Consider the following 22,122-nt stretch of genomic DNA (forward strand, 5'->3'; position numbering starts at 1 on the left):
ATAAATAAATAAATAAATTAGATGCTATTGGCTAGGCCTTCAAAGCCCAGGCCAACACCTAGTTTTCTTATTCTCAAGAGCCTGTCATCTCTTTTATTTTGTTGAACTAGACTATATGTTGCACAGTTTAACGTTTTCTGGTTATTTTTTATTATAAAAAAAATCAGGGTTTAGACTCTAAATACTTAATTTTACAAGTTGTTTATACATGAAAAATACTAAAAAATGCCATAAAATCCTTTACAAACCATTTATCAATTCCAAAACACTCTAAAATTAATAAAAAAAACAAAAATCTAATGAATCAAAAGAATTTAAATAGACTATCAAAATTATTTTGTTGCGAGCTTGTAAAGTTTATTTTGAGTTCCGATTTAAGTTTTAGAAATGTTTATAGAAAAAATTAGTATTATTGAACTTTTTTTATTAAATAAAAGACACTAATATTAATATTTTTTTTGTTAAAATATGATTTTTTCTTTCTCTTAAATCTAAGAACCATCAAATTATGTATCAAAAGAAAAATTCTAAAAACTTTAAGATTGGTTATATATATATTTTTTGTATTTTATGTTGTGATTTTTTATCTTATAATTTTATTTTTTTATTATAATTTGAAACTTTATCTTATTAAATTAGGTTGAATAAAAAAAACTTGGATGATGAAATTTTTAAAAATAAAATAAAAAAAAGAAACAGCTGAGAAAATACCCAAATCTTATAGTAAATTGGTTAATCTCACCATTTGGTTGGATGATTCATTTCGGCCGAGGACGGTCAGCAGTGTCTTCGGGATGAAATTGAAATCTCTAATTTCTCTTGGACAAGATTAAGAATTTCTTAGAACATGAGTGGCTAAAACAAACTTATATTTTTATTTTGGTTTTAAGGAAGAAAAAAAACCCGTACAAGAAGTGAAAACTACTGCGAAAGAAAGAAAGAAGGAAAAGGAAAGAATAGGAACGCAGAGAGGAGGAGGCGAGGAGTGATCCGTTGGAACCTGCGAATCGAATCGGAAAAATATTGGGCGATGGGGGAGTTCGTCGAGCTTGAAGCTCAGGACGGCGTGAGAATGCCGTGGAACGTACTGCCGGGCACCAAGCAAGAATCGAGCAACTGTGTGGTCCCTGTCTCCGCCATTTACACTCCGATCAAGCCCTTCCCTAACATGCCCGTTCTCCCCTACTCTCCCCTACGCTGCCGCGCCTGCCGCTCCATCCTCAATCCATTCTGCACCGTTGATTTCTCTGCCAAGATCTGGATCTGCCCCTTCTGTTTTCAACGTAACCAGTTCCCTCCTCACTATGCCTCCATCTCCGACGATAACCTCCCCGCCGAGCTCTTCTCTCAGTACACTACTATCGAGTTCGAGGACCCTCAGACGATCTCTTCCTCCGCTCCGTCACCGATGATATTCATGTTCGTGGTGGACACGTGTATGATCGAGGAGGAGATGGCTTTCCTCAAGTCGGCCCTGTCTCAGGCCATCGAACTCCTCCATGAGAACTCCCTGGTGGGTCTGATCACATTTGGTACTCTGGTCCACGTTCACGAGCTTGGCTTTGGTGAAATCACCAAGACCTACGTTTTTAAGGGCTCCAAGGATGTCTCCAAGGAGCAGCTTCTCGAGCAGATGGGATTCTTTCTTAAGAAACCCAAGCCCCCTACTGGTGTCATTGCCGGCGCTAAGGATGGTCTCTCTGCCGATAGCATTTCCCGCTTCCTCTTGCCTGCCTCCCAATGCGAATTTACGCTCAATTCCGTACTTTTCAATTCCTATTTACACTGCATTTTGTGATAATTACAGTATAATCTTCTTATGGAGTTGTTTAATTAATTTGATAAATTTATTAAATTGAAAAAAGGTGCTGGAGGAACTGCAGAAAGATCCTTGGCCTGTTCCTCCCGATCAGCGGGCTAGCAGGTGCACCAGCACTGCACTCAGTGTTGCTGCTTGTTTGTTAGGAGCTTGTGTTCCTGGTTCCGGTGCTAGAATCTTGGCTTTCATTGGTGGTCCATCCACTGAAGGACTTGGTGCTGTAAGGACTTTGTTTCCTTTGATTTACTGTTTTATTTATCTAATACCTCACCATGTTTGTTGGTTCAAAATTCTAATTCTAAACTGGACTTCTGCTTGCTTACATGGATCTTACATGATTTCGCTGCGTCTAAACTTGTGTTTCTCAGTTCTAACTCGTACATTACAGTATAGTCAATTACCCAGATACTGCTTCCATGTTTGCTCGTAGTTAGTTATCCCATTTTCCATTGTAATGTTTCTACTTCATCTCTTGTAACTTTTATGAGTATATTCATGCATTACCTTTTCTTATATTGCATCCTCAATTTTTCTGTTCTTTTTATGTCTTTTTTACCGGCATTTATTTTTTTATTTATTGCTCATGAATTTCTTCTAGATTGTGTCAAAGAATCTCTCTGAACCAATTCGTTCTCACAAGGACCTCGATAAGGACTCTGCTCCTTATCATCATAAAGCTGTCAAGTTCTATGAGGGACTTGCTAAGCAGCTTGTACATCAAGGCCATGTGCTCGATCTTTTTGCTTGTGCACTTGACCAGGTAATATTCAACTCTTACATGAAGCACTTACTGGTCTAGTGTGTGTGTAACTTTATGAGTACATTGTATCTATATGTATGGATGGAAGAAAGAAGGGGAATTTTACAATCCATATGATGCTATACATGTATCCTTTTTTGTATTCCTTTTGCAAATATCTTGACGAAAGGGCACTCACAAAGTAAAGCACAACTTTCTAGTTTACCTTTTTACTGAAACTGTTTGAATGGATTTTGTAGTTTTAGAAATATTTTTTGTTGTTGGAACAAGATGCGGCAACATGGTTATAAGACTCGACCCGGGGGTCAACCCGGTCCAAGGCTCGTGTCTCAGGTTGGGTGGGTTGACCACGGCTCAACTCGAGCTTTAAATTTTTTTAAAAACCGTGAAACAACATCATTTCATTTTTTTTTAATGGTTTTTTGGTAAAAACCCAAAATGACTTTGTGTTGGTAAAAAATCCAGGTTTTTCCACTAACTTGGCCCAGGCCAAGCCCTAGGTCGGCGGGTCACTAGGTTGACCTGCTAGGCTGAGTCGAGTCTTATAACATGGTGCTGTAGAGCTATATTGCATGTCAAAAAACTTAATGTCAACAACTGGGCCATAAGCTTTTTTGTGTCAAATACATAAATAACTTTGTATACTACAGTTGCTCCATGGTTGAGTACTTATTCACTAGACATCTATTCATTGAGCTCTTTGCTATCCATCTTTTTTGGTCTAACTTTTCTGGATAGCGTGGCAGTCATAATGCTTTCTTTGTCACTCTTCCTTTGGGCTCTCTAATTATTTTTGTTCTTAGCCATTTGGGGAACAGAGTCAGTATGATGTTGCGATGTTTTTGGTCCCTACACGCATTTGATATGCTGCCTTGTGATTTTTAAATATTTATTCTCATCATAATCATTGTTATAGTTGCAACTTTCTTGAATGCTATATGGATTGAAAATCATGATGCGCTTCTTTTGCTTGTCTGTCTTCCTAGGTGGGAGTTGCTGAGCTTAAAGTTGCCGTTGAAAAAACTGGTGGGCTTGTTGTGCTTGCAGAAAGCTTTGGCCATTCAGTCTTTAAGGATTCTCTTAGACGTATTTTCCAGTCGGGTGACCATGATCTTGGACTATCATCAAAGTGAGATTTCTTCAATCTCCTTTTATGTTTATCTATGGAGTTTCACATTATCATTTTTGAGATTTCTTAAACTCTGCAATTCTCCTGTCACTTGCCAAACTTTTGGCTTTACTTTAAAGCAACTATAAATCTGGTCATTGTGAGTATGGCCTCGTGCATGTGCTTGATGTGTTATTGTTGCTGTATGTGATTTTTGTTTTTTAGTCTGACTTAATTTTATGGAGATCAAGCAATTAGATTCACATTAGCTGGTGCAAGTAATCGAACCTTTTGACAAAGCATAAGCACTGGATTTCGAAGAAAAATGAACTCCTACATGTTCACAAGTTCTTAACTGGATAATACATTTCTAAGCTTGTTTAAGTTTCTGAGTTTTCATTGCCATAACCTTGATAGCAATCAATCTTATCCACCATGGCCAACGAGCTCAAAAACACAAATTAAACGACAAAATATTACTATGATGCAGCCAAAGCCAAGGATGTTCCTTAATTCCTTGTTTTGATATTTAATTCTGTATTTTCTTTTTTTCTTTTCTTTTGTTCTTTCATTGTTTGGTAACATACCTTACTTGGGAATCTTTTTACAATTTAGGAAACTACAGTACTCCTTAATTATGAGTTTTCTATTAGTTGTAGTTTCCTTTTCGTATTCAGTTTTTGATTTGCTTCTTAGTTTAAGTCAACAAGGGCTTATTTTGCCTTAAAATGTAGAATTATTCTATGTAATTGTAAGGATTCTGAATAGATTATAAGTATTTTGGTTTGATTTAACAGTTTTGGCCTTGCTTATCCTCTTCTTTTTTCTCTAAGCACTATTTTTCTTCTTTGTCTTCCTTTTCTTCCTTTTTTTCTTGTTTCAGTAATTGGTTACTATTCCTAACTGCAATAAAACCCCTAATTTCTTCCTAGAATTCCTAATTCTCAATTCTCAGAACCTAGGTCACCATGACTCCTTTGTGGGATGGTAATCCAAAGTTGTCCTACATCATAACACTGAACCTACAATGCAATTATACATGAAAATTTGAGTTAGCTATGAATATAGCATACTGTAGTGTCGTGATTTGTAGCAGTAACAGTAGCATGGACATTAATAAACTGCTGAAACTCCCCCTTATATTCTGAACAAAATAGGAAATAACTTTAGTTTTAGTATTCCTTTATGCAAATAAAACCAAAAGGTAATAAAACCATAGTTTTCTTGGGCATGAGTGGCCAACTGACTATGCATCACTCCATCAAACAACCTAGGTTTGAATTTAAGGAGGAACAAGAGTGTTCATGACTTTATTGGGGTGACTGAATTTTCAGCTTGGAGGAAATTCTGCAGTGGCGACATGCATTTTGTTAGTGTTGATTCGATGATTGAAGTAGTGAACAACTAGGGAAATATGTGTGGGGTTTAGTCTAAGCCCAAGGATATATGTTCAGTTTTGGATGAAATAAATCAACTTGTAACTGAAAACTCATTTGTCAATCTTCTAATAATTTGTGAATCTAATCCATAAGGATTAGAAACTAACTAATGTAGGAAAAAATTGGTTTAGTGACATACCTAGGGTTTGTGGTGATGCGGTACAGATTAGGGGCTGTTCTGAATCTAAGTTTCAGAGGCTGTTTAGGCTGTGTTGATGTAGATTTCTTGTGGATTATGAGGAAGCATGTGGATGGATTTCTAGGAGTCACACCTAGAGGATAGCAAAACCTAAGATTCACACCTAGGGCTCTTATGAGTAACACCGAAGGCAGATTGAGTCACTTAATCAAAAGAAAATTGCTGAAATTTTATTCAGAAACTTCAATTAATAATATTGAAAGACTACATGCTTATTTATAGAGTTTTAGTAGTCCAAATCCCTAAAGGATTTAGATTCCTAAATAAGAAAATACTAGGTCTATGTAGAACGGGAAAAACCTAATAAAGCTAATTCCTCCTAGGACTTATCAAGTTGTAACTACTATAAGTTACAGCTTGGTCCCACTAAAACAGATGCCATGTCATTAAATAATCAAGCCACATCATTAAAAAAACACTCTCTCTCTCTTGCCCTTCAACAGACTCTTTCTCTCCATCTCTAGCTTGGTCCCTTCCTTTCCACCCTTCTCTGTTTCAACAAACCCTTTCTGTTGATTTAAAAGTGGTACGCGTGTTTTGATTTGATGCACAAATAGTAGAAAGAAGGAATATCAATCAATAAATTAGTATAAAGTACAAAACTTTGACGAAGAAAAACGAGTTTTGTTTAGTTTAGCATTTTGTTTGGTATAAAGTATGAAAAACCAAGAATTGAAATCAAAGCTATAAACTTTTTAGGGTTTTCTTGTTGATTAATAAAAGGAGTGAATTAGGAGTTGGATTTGCAAAGGTAAAGGGAGAGTTACAATCAAAACTTTTTATCTTTTCTGATTTTTTTGTTAGTTTTTTTAATCTCTTAATCAAGCATAATTAAATAACTTGATAATTTGTTTTAGTGAAGTAAAATTCAGATTCTAATGGGCATAAAGGAAGTTTGTATTGTTTTTTTTCTTCCCTTTCTCTCTTTTTTCTGTCTTTTTTGAAAGAGATGGAGAGAAAGAGTCTGCGGAAAGAGGGATAGAAAGAGTATGCTGAGAGAGAGTGTGTTTTTTTTTTTAAAAATTCTTTTTTTTATGAAGTGACATTATTTTCAATTATTTAATGATGTGGCATTTGTTATATGGACCAAGCTATAACTTTTAGGATTTGACTGGCTGCAACTTGAGTACCATAAAATGTCTCCTAATAAAATACTAAATAGAAAATAAAACCTAGACTTAGACAAATTTCCAAATTTTCTAGAAATTTCAAAAAATACCCTTGTCAAAAAAATCCACTAGTTCTGCTTCCTTTGTTGTCCGCATCACATGGTTAGGTAGGATTGGAGAATTATGGATTTCACAAACAAATTAGGGTTAGGGTTTGATGTATGTGGAATTGGGATTGATTAAGGATGTGTTTTAGAGTGATTTCGGATTTTTACAATTTCTGAGAATAAGAATCCGTATCAAGAAGAAATATGAGAGGATTAAGGAGAAAACACTGCTTAAGAGAAAAGAGAAGAGGAAGAAACAAAGCAAGATGTTTTAGCCCTTAAACTAAATCAACTACTCATAATTCCTTTATTCAAAGTCCGGGATTGCATAGAATATGCTCCTTTTCTATGTGTACCAAAAATGTAGTAGCCTTAATTTAAATAGGAAATAGAAGTCCAAGTAGGAAAACTAAGAGCTCCCAATTAATATTCTAGTTCCTAAATAAACCAAGTTTCCTAAATAATATTCGCATGCAACAGAAATTTCTCAACAGTCTAGTCTTACAAATTGTAGAAGAATTAAAAATGAAAATGATGTAATTCATTAACTTCTATGTCTTTGGCTGCTTCACTTACTTATTATGATCGTAAATAAGGAAACCTGACATAAGGTCCATTGTAATATAACTGAGGCCCATCCCTACAAAATAAAAATTTACCAAATGCTAAATCTAGTGAAGCATAAATTGAAGACAATGTCCCTCAGACCAAATTGTTTTCTTAGCTGTATGATCTGCATGTCGAACTCTAATCATAAGTGTTTTTAAGTGTATACTGTATCTAACCAAACAATAGATATTTACTAGGTTGTTCTGTTATGGTATATTTTTGATTACTTGGACTGCAAAACTATATTAAGAAATTATTTTTCTCACATGCAATGTAGTGGTATATTTGAGGTAAACTGCTCAAAGGATATCAAAGTTCAAGGCATTATTGGTCCTTGTGCATCACTTGAAAAGGTATAATCCAATGGATCTTTGAGTGGTTTTCCTTTTCTTCCTGGTTTTTTTCAATGTTTACTTGTCCGTGAATTTGTGCAGAAAGGTCCTTTGTGCTCAGACACAGTTGTAGGGCAGGGAAATACAAGTGCATGGAAGATGTGTGGCCTGGACAAAGCTACAACTTTATGTCTAATATTTGAAATTGCAAAGAAGGACAGCCCAGATGCTACTGCTCAACAACCCTCAAGCTATCAATTCTACTTCCAATTTTTGACTTAGTATGCCAAGCTTATGATTTTTTGAGTGGTCAGTTACCTGATATTTTTTTTCTTGGAAAAGATGGATGGACCTCTGACTTATTAATGGTAATTTGCTACAGCTATCAGCACAGTAGTGGTCAAATGAGACTTCGTGTAACAACCCTCTCAAGAAGATGGGTTGCTGGACCTGGAAGTGCTCAGGCAAGCTCTGCTGCCCTCTTATATGTGAAGCATTGTTGTTCCATCTGTTTTTCTTGGACTAGTTAATCCTATTAGAGCTTAAAACAAGCAGGGATGCTCTTTAATATAATAAAAGACAATCTCATTAATAATCAGGGCTCATTTATGAAATAAAAAAGTAACTAGTATATTTCTGGGTGTTTGACTAGAAAGAGGAAAGTCCTGGGTGGCCAAGAATTTTAGACATCAATCTAAGAGACATAATATACTTAATATTCTTACCATGCCATTATTACTAAATTTGTAATTTTTTCATTTGTGTACATGTTGCTTTATTAAAGAGAATATTAATTGTATTTATGAAAAATCTGAGTCCAAAAAGTATTTCTGATCTTATACTTCTCCTATGTATTGTTTTCCTGCCAGCCGTTCCTATAGAACTGGGATATATGTGGGAGAAGAATAGAAGTGAAGAAATTATGTTATGAACTTATTTTATGTGCCACACCTATCTGCCTTCTTGCGTGATGAGCTGTTATATCTCAAATCCATGAATAGTAGGAAAACAGGTTGCCTTAACAAAACTGTGGCTTACTGAGCTATTCTGACCATACCATACCTGTCCCTCTGTCGCACAAAAATAAAATAAAATAATAAAAAAAACTGCTTTCAGGTGACATGGGGAAATGGGTTTTCCTATTCTTTTTCTCTGAATATAGTAGTTCTCCTTTTCATATTTGTTACCGGGAGCTCGAAATTCCCATATGCTTTTAGTGAATTGCGGTGATACTCTCTCTTTATATATTAGCAACAAAGTGCCATCTTGACTTGATCTAGCAATGAAAGGTTATCACATGGTATTATAGGAGATCAGTGTGTTGACAGGCAGTATGTCATGCAGAATAAAATACTGTCAAGCTTCTCAACCTATCTGCCTTCTTGCGTGATGAGCTGTGATATCTCAAATCCATGAATAGTAGGAAAACAGATTGCCTTAATAAAACTGTGGCCTACTGAGCTATTCTGACCATACCATACCTGTCTCTCTGTCACAAAAAAATAAAATAAAATAATAAAAAAAACTGCATTCAGGTGACATGGGGAAATGGGTTTTCCTAATCTTTTTCTCTGAATATAGTAGTTCTCCTTTTCATATTTGTTACCGGGAGCTCGAAATTCCCATACATGTTTAATGAATTGTGGTGATACTCTCTCTTTATATATTAGCAACAAAGTGCCGTCTTGACTTGATCTAGTGATGAAAGGTGATCACATGGTATTATAGGAGATTAGTGCGTTGACAGGCAGTATGTCATGCAGAATAAAATACTGTCAAGCTTCTCAACCTCTTGTCCCTAAATATATATTTTATTAACAATATCTCCTGTGATCTTCCAGAACAACATGGGCTTCTCAATTATGCTTTTTAATATTGTGTGTGAAAATGCTTAAGGATAGAAGGCCGTGCACATGTTATTTCAGGTTACTAAAAGTTTGGTCAGGTAATGGGCGTGTTGACCACACAAATATATCTATTGGTGCTTTAAATCATATTCAATATTTGGTTTACTGTTTGCTCTTTCCACAAATTAATGGAATAGAAATGCTAAGGGGCTCATTCTTTCATCTAATGAAGGGTATGGATCATTTTTTCCCCGCCCTTTTCTTCCAAGTGATTGTGAATTTTTATTTGTAACTCAATCTATTTTTATATGCTTTAGGATTTGATTGCTGGATTTGACCAAGAAGCAGCTGCTGTAGCTATGGCACGCCTAGTGTCTTTCAAAATGGAAAATGAGGTAACTATAAAATCTTTGATGGCTTTTGAATATTTTTGGATATGAAATAGTGAGACCCAAAGCATGTGCAAGCATTCTTTTTACCATATATGTTGGTATCTGAATATATTGGATTTGCTCTCATTCTAGTAACTGAGGATTTCTTTTACAAGTTTTAAAGGAGTGTGTAATGATTTATGCTGAGAATTTCTCATAGTTTTTTCTTCTAGGATCCCCTTAGCATCAGAAATTTTAAGCTCTCTGTTGTGCAGAAAGACGCGCACGACTACATTTAGAAAGAAACAGTGATTGATCAAGTCTAGTGAGTGGCTTATGAAACACTAAAATATTAGAATAAGAACCACTCTTTATTTGTTTTTGTAAGTACCACTTATTTGATGGTTTGTGAAGATAAGAATGAGTTAATTGAGAATATGCCACTTCCCAGTTTTAGGGAACCTTCAAACCGTTTTTTTTTTTTTCATGAGGAAGTTATTTTAGCTTCTTCCCTTCTGTTGCTAGCATAATAGAGTGGAACTTTCTTGCTGATTAGTTTCAAAGGGAAATTTTTTTTCATGGAAGACTACATCCCTAGAGACAGATAATGTTTGATTTTCAAGATAAAAAAAAATGTTGATTTTCTAGATCAAAAACTTTTCCATCTTTTCTGAGGATGTGGATAAAATAGGAAAAAGCATTTTCATGCTCGGGGGTCAAATTTTGAGTGATTGTATGCAAGAGTGCTGACATATAAGAGAATTCCAAAAACTCGTGTGAATATGAAGGTTTTGCATGAAAACGAGCTTCTTATGGACTATGTCCAGATAATAAGGGTGCGTGCACGATTAATAATATAAATTGCTGTAACTGCACGCTCCCTCCCTCCCAAAAGGAAGAGGTAAATTGGCTTGGAATCTTCAAGGCATGAGCAACATTTAAAACATGTCAGATGCTTTCACTCCACCACACCATTTTGTTGTGGAGGGTCAACACAGTTTTGAAAGAACCTTCCATCTTTGAAAGTCAGGGTTTCTTTTTTCATGAAATTGTTTTAGCTTTTGTTTTGTTGCTAGCATATTTTAAGGGGTGATCAAAACAGTTGACTGGAAGATACTGATACATGCCTAAGTTATGACAGGTGGAAAAAGGGTCAATTTGTTATATAGGCTTGCCTTATTAAAAGAGTAATATGTATTTGAAATTTTAACCATTCTGCCATTGCATTATTTGATGATACGTGGCAAGCAGGCTGAGTTTGATCCCATAAGATGGCTAGACAAAGCTTTGATACATATATGTGCTCGATTTGGAGACTATCAGAAGGATAGTCCATCTTCTTTCAGCCTATCTTCTCGGCTTTCAATATTTCCTCAATTTATGTTTCATCTACGACGTTCTCAGTTTGTCCAGGTAATATTATGAATTCAAGGTTTATCTGCTAAGCACTTACCCTTAAAAAAATTCACCAGTTAGGTCCATTGAAATCCTCATATGCTCCAGTTAATATTATTCTACAGGTCTTCAACAACAGCCCAGACGAGACAGCATACTTCAGAGTGATATTGAATCGTGAAAATGTTGCCAATTCAGCTGTGATGATACAGCCTTCATTGATATCTTATTCGTTTCATTCAGGACCAGAACCAGCACTTCTTGACGTGGCTGCCATTGCAGCTGATAGAATTCTGCTTCTGGACTCTTATTTCACTGTTGTCATTTTTCATGGGGCAACTATTGCTCAATGGCGGAAAGCTGGGTATCATAATCAACCTGAACATCAGGTACTTTGTTAAGATAACATATAAACCAAATGAAAAAACATGTCTTTTAGTTGAAGTCCAATGTCAGCCCCCTCCAATTTCTTGAAACTGACATATAATCAAGGTCATTCCTAACAGTGAGAGAACCTAAATCCTTGATGTAATTAACATAATCAACTATGTTTGTGAACTTCAGAAAATGAACTTTACTCCCATGACATCAGCATGATGATCACTTTCTTGACTAGATCACTGTGATTAGCAAACACTTGCTTTGGTCTCTCAAAGTTTATGAAGTGACATGTAAATGTTTAGTAGCCATTTCCTATGCTGGTTTTTATTTTATTTTTATTTTTTAAAAAAATTGCAGTTCCACCTCTTCATATCACATTTTGTTCTTGCAATAATTGAGAACCACTAAATTACCTCATGGTTGCTCATCAAAATCAGCTTTGTTTTCTTAACTACTGATAGGATAAAGCTTAGTTTGTCAGTCTTAGCTCTAATGTTAGAGGTGCAAAGAAGCACCGTTAAGCTATAAAAATTGTCCTAGATGACAAACCACCTTACCATACATTCAAACAAGTGCATCAGATATTACCTGCAGATGGTCTCATGATTCATCATGGGTATGTGTATGAAATTAGTTTTTCAACTGAATATATGTACTCCTGGAAAAATATCTTCAGAGTTTGGTTTTCGGTTTGCGATTGCAAAATTTTGTCCTAATGGTTCTGGAATCTTGGTTCATTTTGTCCTAACAACTGAATATATGGTTCTGGAATCTTGTGGCAGTGGTGACCCTAATGCTGCCATGGTCTCTCTTTTTTATCCCCCCCCCCCCCCCCTTTTTTTTTTTTTATGTGAATTCATTTTTGTCCTTGCAGGCATTTGCCCAGCTACTGCAAGCTCCTCATGATGATGCAGATGAAATAATCAAGGAAAGGTTTCCAGTTCCTCGCTTAGTCATTTGTGATCAGCATGGTTCACAGGTTAGCAACTTGTAAATGATCATTTCGTTATGGATAACATGAATTTGAATTTTCTTTTTTTTGATAAGCAACATCGGTTTGCTCTTATCCTTTGTTCCACTACTAGTTTGTGACTGAAAGTTCAAGTTTTCACCACAATGTACATTCTGTAGAACCACTGTTGTTAAACATGAACTATAGGCACCATGCAGAAGGTTTCTTCGTGGCTAAACACTTTTAAGTTAGCAAGGCACTTCACCTGCTACCAAGGCTCTTTACCAAGCGCCTGGTCAATAGAGACAAAATGTCTAGGGGAAGAAGATGCCATCATCACTATCATCAGTCTCATTCTTGTTATTTATAAAAGATACAGATGTAGTTGTTTTGTTAGGCCCACAACTGTTTTCTGAAGTAAGCTGAAAAGGGAGAAATATTTGACAAGTAGGGGGACTTTGGCGTACTTTTTTTTTGTGTGTGTTTGAGAGAGAGTTTAATGTTTGCCAGTCTTATGCTTTACAAGGATAATGTTTCTATCCTTCTAAGAATGGAATAGATGGTGGTAAATTCATTGCTTGAAACATTTTCTTATCATATACTACGTAGTTTTATGTTATTGATAAATTTGATTTTTTGCCTGTTAGTAAACAGAGGTTTCAAACCCTTGTAGCATCTGGGGAAACCTTTATCAACAACATTTGACTGACCATTCGAGCTAAATAGGCTAATTAAATTGTCATTGTTAAGATTGTTTCCCCCATTTTTTAAAAGGGCCTTCTTCTGTCGTGTCTTGCAAATAGTGTTATTACACATTTTACATATTAAAACTACATACATGCTTTTGCGTTTTGCACCTCGTGGCTAGTCTCTAGGGGCTTTTAGTTCCTATGTGCTTCTTGTGCTTGTAGCCAACAATTTGTAGAATCTGAAAACTAACCCCCCAAAACAAACGCATCAGTTTATTGCCAGTTCTCTGAACTGTTTTGAACAGAATTTTTGCCTTGTATCCTTGACCGAATAAAGACAAGCTTGCTGCATATGCTTTACTATAGGGGGACCTATGCATCCAAATTGAAACTATTTTCATCAATTGCCATGTGTCTTGGTATTAGATGCATGGTTATTTGGCCTGTTGTAATCAAATTAACTGGTACATGTGTTTAATTTGGTACTGTGTTGCTAACATATTATGTCATTTCAGGCCCGTTTTCTTCTGGCAAAATTGAACCCTTCTGCTACATACAACTCTGATTCTCTTCTTCCCGGTGGAGATGTCTTGTTTACAGATGATGTGAGCTTTGAAGTTTTCTTGGATCATCTTCAAAGACTAGCAGTTCAGTGAGATCATCGTTACTAGCAATTTTGTAAAATTTATCATCTGAGAGTTCTGTACAGTTATTTTAGAATTTATTATAGGCTCGCTCGATTTCTGATTCAAGATTCTTGCTACACCTTCGATTTGCTAAAACAGCAAATTCCTGTTCAGTTTGACGAATAGACAATGCAAAATTATGATAAATTTATTTAGTTGAAGGTGAAAGTTCCGTTCTCAAGCCTAGAGAGACTTGTATCTTCATCTACGTTCTCCCCAATCAGGTAAAAGGAGGTCATCACACCGAATCAGTGGTTTCCTGAGAAATCCACCCATCCATTACAAGAACCTAGAGTTTGAGCACTTCTTTTGCCTTGGCTTCACTGTAACACTTTTTCGAGGACAGCGAAGGGCAAAATAGAGAGCTAAATTGGGAACCCTTTACACACTAGCACTTTTCAATAGAGCAACGCTTCTAATAGAAAATCAGATAATCAACCAGTTCACGAGGAGGAATCAAATCAAGAAGGGAATTCTTATCAAACAGGTCAAGAGCGATTTCTGTAGCTTAAAATTCATGCTCTGACAGAGGCATGGACGACCTGAAGGCTGGTGCTTTGTCGAACTCCAGTTTCTGCATAGTTCGTGTCGCAAGAGTCCCGCGGATCAGCAGTGGTGTTATAATAAAGTAAATATTATACCCGTTTGTTGATCATAGATGCAATCGCCATTCTTTGGAATATCCTTCAAAATCAAATTGATTTACACATAATCCTATGTTTTGCCATAGTTAGTGTCACCCCCACCTCCTCTTCCCAGGACAAACAGAAATCTCAGCTCCGAAAATTATGCCATGCCGCCGAGTCCAGCAATCCCTCAGTCCACTTCCGATCCCTACCTGTCATGTACATCATCACCATCCAAAGCCGCCCCCCGTCTACCTCCGTCCAACCAATCTGCGTACTCTAATCACTCCTCCAAGTCGTCCTACTGGCAAGCTTGGAGTAACATCGGCAAACTAGGCACCTTCATCCTCCCAGAAAGGAAGAGCACAGATTGGTCATCCAGGCACTCCAACTTAACCGAGGAGAGTCTCGAGGCACATAATAGAAGACAAGAAGCCATTAACATCCTCCATGACAAGAACGCAAAATGCAGTCCCTATTACAAGGGCCTCGTCGATTATTCCCTCATCATCAGCCGCGAGAGACATCATTTGCCAACACCCCCAACCAGTCCCTGCCGTGAAAGCCATGCCACAGCCGTCACTTCCTCTTCTCTTTCAACTTTCATCTTTAAGATGCAAGAGTGGAGTTCTTGCTTTTCGATTTCCTCTAAATCTAACAACGTCAAGGGCAAGGAGAACAATGCCCCGGCTGCAGTAATTGCTACCAGCACTGACAAAATTAAACCTATGAAGCCAAGACCTGCAGCTCCCAGTCATTCTGCCTCCTCCTTCTCTTCTCAAACATCAGGCAGGACGACCTTAGAGAAGGAGACGCGTGACGTTAATGCCTTACGAGTTGTTACTGAAGAGAAGCCATTGAGGGAGAGAGTATCAGAATCAAAACCACCTGCTGCAGCACCATCTCTAACAAATGATGATCATCGTGACATACTGGACTGTCCAAGTACTCATGACGTGATGAATATTGACAGGAAGTTTACGTTGGCAAACAAGTACCAGCCCAAAGCCTTGAAAGATTTCATCTGCAATCGAGATCAAGCCATTAGGATGCAGGGTGTCGTGAGTTTTGTTCTTCTCTCTTTTATTTATTACAAGTGGGAGTGATCAATTTAATTACTAACCAGAGGCGTTTTGAGTCATTACAGCCAAATAATCCGTTCTATATATATAAAATTTACAGATGAGGGACTTTGATTGCAACCATTTCATATTTGAAGGACCTGCAGGCGTTGGAAAGAGAACCATGATAAGGGCCATGCTTCAGGAAGCCTTTGGACAGGAGAGAGTGCAGGTTTTTTTTTTTTTTTTGAGTTTTTAACCTTCATAATTAATATTAATTAGTACACACTAATTGCCCTTCATTCATACACGCACTGCTTAATTCTTTTTTCTTGATTAATCTTAATTAAACCCACTTACGTGCTCGGACAAACAATTCATTGAATTCTTTATGTTTTTCTTCATGCCTTCACAGGCGAGGGAAGAATGCAAGTCATTCAACTTGAAGGTGGTTAATCTCTCAATTAATATACATATATCTGGTAATTAATTAATAAATTAATTAAAAATAAAAAATGATGATTATGGTGGCCGTGCATGGCATGCAGGGGGAACAGATTGGAAGTATACAGGTAAGAGTGAAGGTATCCTCCCAACACGTAGAAGTCAATCTCTCTGATCTCAAAGGCTATGAAAAGCAAGTCATTGTTGAGCTCATCAAGGAAACACATAATAATCATAATAAGAGGATTATTTCCAACAACCCTATTAATCCAAAGTCAAGACTTGATGACTGCCGAGGTATTTCTATTTTTATTCCTATGATATATTCAATTAAAAACCAAGATCCCTACTGGTTTTTTCTTGAAAAAATAAAAAAAATGACAATATATATTTGCAGCAATTATTTTGTACGAGGCAGACATGCTATCTACAGATGCCCTCCTCTATATTAAGTGGGTGCTGGAGAGGTATAAAGGATTCAGTAAATTTTTCTTCTGCTGCAACGATGTCTCAAGGCTTCAACCAATTAGATCACTTTGCACTGTTGTCCAGCTTTTGCCACCTTCAAAAAGAGAGGTGACTATATATTAGCACTGGAATATTACTATATCTACTAGCTAGCTGGCTACGATTAATCTCTTTCTTTCTTTTACAAACGTGTTAACTTTATAAATAGGTTGTTCAAGTTTTGGAATTCATAGCTGAACAAGAAGCCATAGAATTGCCATATCCATTGGCTGAAAAGATTGCTGACAAATCTAAGAACAACCTTCGTCAAGCCATCCGATCATTTGAAGCCTCCTGGCACGGAAGGTGAAGTAATGTATAATTACTCTTAATGTTTAATATCCTTGTCTTCATTAATGTAATTAATTAATTTATACCCTGTTTTCCTGCTTGAAGTTATCCCTTCACAGAAGATCAAGAAATCCTGACTGGATGGGAAGATGATATTGCAAATATCGCCAAGGATATGGTTGAAGAGCAAAGCCCAAAACAGTACGTGATTCAGCTGGGAACTGTTGTCTTTGCCAACTAATTAAGGTATATTAGAGATAAAGAAAATGATGGCTGCTAATTAATTTGCACAAGTTTTGCTTAACAACAGGCTGTATATCATCCGTGGGAAGCTTCAAAATCTGATAGAGCATGATGTATCTCCTGATTTCTTTTTCGAGGTAGGTAGCTAGGAACTTTCCTATTTAATTTCTCAAAATTCAGTGTAGGTAGTGATTCAGATCATAGGCTCTGATATATACTGACTAAACAGATCATCCCTGATACAGTCCCTTCTTGGAGAACTGAAGAAGCATTTGGATGAGCCATTTCAGCTCCAACTCGACGGTCTACATAAGGACTACAATGTATGAGAATTAAGCGCGCATATATATATATATATATATGTTTTAATTATCTTATAAGCTTATGTTATTACATTCTTAATTCTTGTTCTCATCATGCACCAGAGAAATGATGGAAACATGTTAGAGATCAGTGAGAACGAACTGATATTTCTGCGCAGTCGACATGAGGAGGCTGGTAAAAGGCTTCATGATCCGGCAAGGAAAAATGCTGATCACCTTTTTGTGAGGATTGAAGGTAAAAAAACAGAAGAAAAAAAACTATCACTAGAAAAATTCAGTGTTATTTCTCAGTGCTATATATGTTAATTTGATCGTTTTTTTTTTTCTTATACAGAGTTCATAGCAAAATTTATGAGCTTCTACAAGATATCAGTCACGAATAACAAAAGCATTCAGCATGATGATGACCATGAAGGAGCTTCATTAATCTCTCTCTCTCACACACACAGTGAGATATGATCCTTTCTTGCGGAAAATCATATGTGGCAGTACTGTTTGTACAGATTGCGTTTTCTGTATATCACGCAGACGGATTGGACGATTTTCTTAAACAAGTACATGCATAATTATGTAATAAAAATGATGTCATGAGAAAGGTACTGCGCTTTAATTTGTTCTGCATATATATATATATATAATAGCTGGGTGCATCATGAACAAAAAAAGGCTCCTTCGATTTTGTTATTTTCCAGATGAAGTAGCAAGTGTCTACATAGCACAAAACATATATTCCACTCTGACTTGTATAGTTCAAAAAGTGATGGATTAACCATGGTGGCCCATGGTGGCGAAGTGATAAGAATTTGAAGAAGGGCATGAAATCTTAAATTCAATTTCTGTACTAGAGATTTATATAGGTGCTAATTTTAGAATCTGTAAGATTAGTCGAGGTACGCGCAAGTTGACCTTAACACCCATATTAATAAAAAATAAAAAAAAATAATTGATTTATATCTCGGTTGATGTGAGGGATAATCCAAAGATACCTTACTAATTAATTACAAAAATATGCATAAAAAGAAACAAAACATATTTATGAATTATTGCAAAACTAGGTGTCCCTTTCGCTACAAGAATTCTCAAGTTCGTAGCTCTTTTTTATAATTCAAAAGAAAACCCTTCGGCGGATCTACAATATTAGTATCCATTTAAGGCATTAAATGCAAACACACACACACATATATAAAATTAATTTGTGAATCTTCTACATTATAAAACAAGCATGTGGATTTTCATCACTAAATAACTGAGGAGCATAGACATAGTCATGTGGATTTTCACCACTAAAAAACTGAGGAGCATAGACATAGTTAACAACATAAGGCGCAACTCTCTCTGTAGTCTTTACCTCCACTGTCTTCTCTGCCTTGAATTCCACCATTTCAGCCTTTTCTTCTTTCTTCTCTGCCTTGAATTCCACCATTTCAGCCTTTTCTTCTTTGGGTTTAGCCTCGACTTTTGGCTTTTCTTTCTTTTCCTCCATTTTCTCAGATTTTGGGGGTATAATCTCTGCATTTTTGTGCACCTTCTTTCGCATGTAAGCTACTAGTTTATCACCCTCCATTGTTCCGTCAACTGTTATAGTCTGTGCTTTCATGTCCGTCTTCACACTGTAAATACCTTCATAATAATTTTACTAATAATTATATAATGTTTGAATTAAGTCCGAATTAACATCATTGTTGATTAAGAAAGGAAAAAAAGAAGAGAAGAAATCCTTACTTCTGTGCTTCAGTAACTTATCGCGCAGATCTTTCTCACATTTATCACAGTGCAAGTGAACCTTTATAGAATGGGTGCTTAATTTTGGCTTCAAAATAGAACACAGATATAATTAAAATCATTGTTAGCTCAGCATATTTACATGGAAATGAATTAAAGATAGAGCTGTGATAATTGCGTCTTAAACATCAATTAATCTATATATATATATATGCTTACAGCTGGTTTGGCTTCAACCTTTACTTCCTTCTTCTCCGTTACAGATTCTGTGACCTTAACCAATGGTGAAACCAGCTCAACCTTTTTCTTGCTCAATTTCTCTAGTAGTTTGTGTATTTTTATCACGTCAATCACCCCTTTAACCTTGATTTCGGACTTCTCAGCATCAGCCTCCACGCTGTGAACCCCTGCATGCATTCATTGCATTTACATATTAATTTTGAGAGTTAAGCGAAGACTAATCAATTCTCCACCTCAATTAACTATGCATGCATGCACGCACCTTGGGTGGACAGAAGAGGCTTCTTGATATCCCGTGCACATTGCTGGCAGTGCAGGTTAACTTTGTAGACAGCGGTGATCACATCTTTCTCAGCTACTTTGGCAGCTTCGGCCATGTTCTTGATCTTGTTGCTAGCTGTTATTACATGTACTCGGTGCCGGCCAACCACAAGTCTAAGTTGATCTGATAGGGGCTGAGGCGCCGGCAATGATGGCTATTGCTAGCAAGCTAAAGAAACATGAGCGGATTGATTATCGGTGTAAAATAAAACAGGAAGAGAGTAATGAATTTAACTAGAAGCATGCATGTTGGTGAGATTTGCTGGGTGGTTCAACAGCAACTTTGACATTTGACAAGAAGAAAAACGTACGTACAATTAGTGGGCGGGTATATTTGACCACGAGAGAGGGAGGAGAAGTGTGGTGGTTTAGAGGAAGAGTACGTGAGCACCTAATTAATTTTATTTTTAGTTGCTTATAAAGCAAGAGACAGAGAGGCACGATGAAGACGCCATTGACAAGGTACAGCCGCTTGCTTGCTCGATCCATACTTTAAACCTAATCGCAACTGTACCTCATATTTTAGTCAGTCTCAACCTATTTTCGTGGTTAATTTCTTTCAATCTCTGGTAATTTCTTTCAAATGATGATCTGATATATAATCATTGCTAGCGTGGAGTGCACATTGAAAAACATTTCTTGTACTCTACCTAGTTAATTTTCTCGATATAAGACTTATCTTACACATAATTAATTCTATTTTTTTCCCATGCATAAAATTAATTAAAGATTTTGTAATAGGTGATTCAGTGTATTTGGCCGAGGATATGAAATTACTGTCTAGATTGAATATATTTAAAAAAATAATTGAAAAGTCCAGAATTATTTAACTTCTTAAAACTATGATAACAGTAGATATGATTATTGGATCGAATTTAAATTTTTATAGGTGATTTTACGGGTAATTTTTTTTATAGAAGCTATTGCATCATTGAAAAGACCATCAAATTTTCTAGAATTGCTTTTCGAGTGCTGATGCTCCGATGGTTTTTATTAATTTTTTTTGTTTTTTTTATCTCATGTTTAATTTTGAATTTCTTTTTTTATTTCATTTATATTTTTAAATTTTTAATTGTTTTCTGGCAGAGGTAGAGTTTTCTAATATATTTAAAGGTTTTGTAGTCTTTTTAAAATACAGTCATAATATGTTTTTTTTTCAAAATAGAATTATAAATTCAAGATTCATATTTACAATCTTCTTTTTATTTATTAATTTTTTTTGCGATTCAATATTTACACTCGTAGATTTGATGGGGCGGGGATTAATAAAATTATCAAGACGTACAAATATCATTGCATTATCACTACTACGTGGAGTGATGAAATTACAAAAGACAATTATATATCGTACGTGAAATAAAATGAAGCAGAAAATGGAAAAATTAAAGGAAGGAAGCAGCTATTAATTACTGAATTAAAATCAACATAGATAGCTTTAATATAAACGACCAGTTAATTTTGATCGGACTGGCTTGTTATTGAACTGAAACGTCCATGAGAGAAGAGACGAATCAATATTTGATATCAGAGACGACAGAACAGAACTAGTTCACAAGCGTTCATTGTGAGGAAACGAAGCAGCACGACCAGCACTGGTATAATTTGCAGCAGCAGTGGCATCAGCTGGAGCCCCTGTGAGATTGGTAGTGGCGGCATTACTATTAATATTGCCGCCGCCGCCGCCGCAGTAGTTGTCAGTTTGAGAAGCATATCCATCTCCATAGCTTCTGGGATCATCATTTTGAGATCCGTGGTTGTAGACCTTGCCATCCATATTAATATTATTATTTTGAGGCACAATATTATTCTCATTGAATTCATGCTTTGCAATCTCCCTCTCAACCCTTTGCCCAGCCTTGGCCACATGCAGCTCCATTTCTGCCTCGGCCTCTCTCGCCAATCGGACCTCATGAGCAACATCGATCCGGGCTTTTGCCAATTCCTTCTCCGCCTGCATAAATTATATTATTAACCATATACAGTAATTAGCAAACAAACACTGATTATACGTAGTACGTACTAATTAATCATTACCTTCTCCTCGGCCTTTGCTTCAGCCTTGGCCTGGCGCATGGCGGTCATATCATGTAGTTTATCCTTCACAGCCTGCATTTTCTCTCTACTAATCTGATGATCAACTCACCTTAATTCCAAGTACTACTGCCTACTTTCTTCTTTTCTTAAATTTTAGCATTGCTGTCTCAACACAAATGTTGCAGTTATATACAGCCAAGATTTGCCCTAATTAGGTTGACAAGTGTCAGATTCGTAGCCCTGTATCGTGTATTACCTACTACCAATTTGTGGCTCAGTGAATGGGCATGGCCACGGATTATTCTGTGCTCAGTTAGTCATCCACACCGGCACCGGCGATGACGCTGCTTCCAAATTATAAAGGTCCTCCAATCCAAGTCCGAGTCGCTCGTTGAATTTATCAACTGAACCAAATCCACAAATTAATCTATTTATGTGAATTTAGTCTGCAGAATTATTTTATTTGCACCAGCCAGGCAGAGTTCCTGTAATAATAATATTGGGGTT

General features: G+C 36.3%; 4 protein-coding genes across 4 annotated transcripts; 2 read left to right on the top strand and 2 right to left on the bottom strand.

Moving 5' to 3' along the window:
• Window positions 1–910: 910 nt before the first annotated feature.
• On the top strand, window positions 911–13,984 carry LOC7463384 (protein transport protein SEC23). Its single transcript, XM_006375548.3, has 12 exons — window positions 911–1,762; window positions 1,866–2,039; window positions 2,418–2,579; window positions 3,566–3,708; window positions 7,428–7,503; window positions 7,585–7,763; window positions 7,865–7,946; window positions 9,647–9,724; window positions 10,952–11,113; window positions 11,221–11,484; window positions 12,351–12,455; window positions 13,633–13,984. The coding sequence occupies exons 1-12, from the start codon at window positions 1,031–1,033 to the stop codon at window positions 13,771–13,773; spliced, it is 2,298 nt and encodes a 765-aa protein (XP_006375610.1). The 5' UTR covers window positions 911–1,030; the 3' UTR covers window positions 13,774–13,984.
• Window positions 13,985–14,129: 145 nt separating this feature from the next.
• On the top strand, window positions 14,130–17,989 carry LOC7469383 (uncharacterized). Its single transcript, XM_024585029.2, has 11 exons — window positions 14,130–15,490; window positions 15,612–15,722; window positions 15,906–15,938; window positions 16,039–16,231; window positions 16,332–16,510; window positions 16,611–16,747; window positions 16,838–16,933; window positions 17,043–17,112; window positions 17,221–17,298; window positions 17,401–17,533; window positions 17,633–17,989. The coding sequence occupies exons 1-11, from the start codon at window positions 14,597–14,599 to the stop codon at window positions 17,755–17,757; spliced, it is 2,049 nt and encodes a 682-aa protein (XP_024440797.1). The 5' UTR covers window positions 14,130–14,596; the 3' UTR covers window positions 17,758–17,989.
• A 377-nt stretch (window positions 17,990–18,366) lies between these two features.
• Window positions 18,367–19,844, bottom strand: LOC7469384 (heavy metal-associated isoprenylated plant protein 4). The gene is made up of 4 exons (XM_024584937.2): window positions 19,523–19,844; window positions 19,240–19,427; window positions 19,021–19,108; window positions 18,367–18,918 (listed from the first exon to the last, which is right to left on the bottom strand). The coding sequence occupies exons 1-4, from the start codon at window positions 19,635–19,637 to the stop codon at window positions 18,503–18,505; spliced, it is 807 nt and encodes a 268-aa protein (XP_024440705.1). The 5' UTR covers window positions 19,638–19,844; the 3' UTR covers window positions 18,367–18,502.
• Window positions 19,845–20,843: 999 nt separating this feature from the next.
• On the bottom strand, window positions 20,844–21,783 carry LOC7463385 (late embryogenesis abundant protein 6). The gene is made up of 2 exons (XM_002321211.3): window positions 21,616–21,783; window positions 20,844–21,532 (listed from the first exon to the last, which is right to left on the bottom strand). Exons 1-2 carry the CDS (start codon window positions 21,691–21,693, stop codon window positions 21,131–21,133), a joined length of 480 nt encoding a protein of 159 aa, XP_002321247.1. The 5' UTR covers window positions 21,694–21,783; the 3' UTR covers window positions 20,844–21,130.
• Window positions 21,784–22,122: the final 339 nt, after the last annotated feature.

Source organism: Populus trichocarpa, chromosome 14 (genome assembly GCF_000002775.5).
Source record: "Populus trichocarpa isolate Nisqually-1 chromosome 14, P.trichocarpa_v4.1, whole genome shotgun sequence".
Lineage (NCBI taxonomy): Eukaryota > Viridiplantae > Streptophyta > Magnoliopsida > Malpighiales > Salicaceae > Populus > Populus trichocarpa.

Excerpts from the sequence above, each read along its gene's own strand:
- LOC7463384 (XM_006375548.3), top strand. The coding sequence starts at position 1,031 with ATGGGGGAGTTCGTCGAGCTTGAAGCTCAGGACGGCGTGAGAATGCCG. Across the intron at positions 1,763-1,865 it reads GCGAATTTACGCTCAATTCC|GTGCTGGAGGAACTGCAGAA; the intron begins GTACTTTTCAAT and ends AATTGAAAAAAG. Across the intron at positions 12,456-13,632 it reads GTGATCAGCATGGTTCACAG|GCCCGTTTTCTTCTGGCAAA; the intron begins GTTAGCAACTTG and ends ATGTCATTTCAG.
- LOC7463385 (XM_002321211.3), bottom strand. The coding sequence starts at position 21,693 with ATGCAGGCTGTGAAGGATAAACTACATGATATGACCGCCATGCGCCAG. Across the intron at positions 21,533-21,615 it reads AAGCAAAGGCCGAGGAGAAG|GCGGAGAAGGAATTGGCAAA; the intron begins GTAATGATTAAT and ends TAATTTATGCAG.
- LOC7469383 (XM_024585029.2), top strand. The coding sequence starts at position 14,597 with ATGCCGCCGAGTCCAGCAATCCCTCAGTCCACTTCCGATCCCTACCTG. Across the intron at positions 16,232-16,331 it reads AAGACTTGATGACTGCCGAG|CAATTATTTTGTACGAGGCA; the intron begins GTATTTCTATTT and ends ATATATTTGCAG. Across the intron at positions 16,934-17,042 it reads GAAGAGCAAAGCCCAAAACA|GCTGTATATCATCCGTGGGA; the intron begins GTACGTGATTCA and ends GCTTAACAACAG.
- LOC7469384 (XM_024584937.2), bottom strand. The coding sequence starts at position 19,637 with ATGGCCGAAGCTGCCAAAGTAGCTGAGAAAGATGTGATCACCGCTGTC. Across the intron at positions 19,428-19,522 it reads GCCTCTTCTGTCCACCCAAG|GGGTTCACAGCGTGGAGGCT; the intron begins GTGCGTGCATGC and ends GAATGCATGCAG. Across the intron at positions 18,919-19,020 it reads TAAGTTACTGAAGCACAGAA|GTATTTACAGTGTGAAGACG; the intron begins GTAAGGATTTCT and ends ATTATTATGAAG.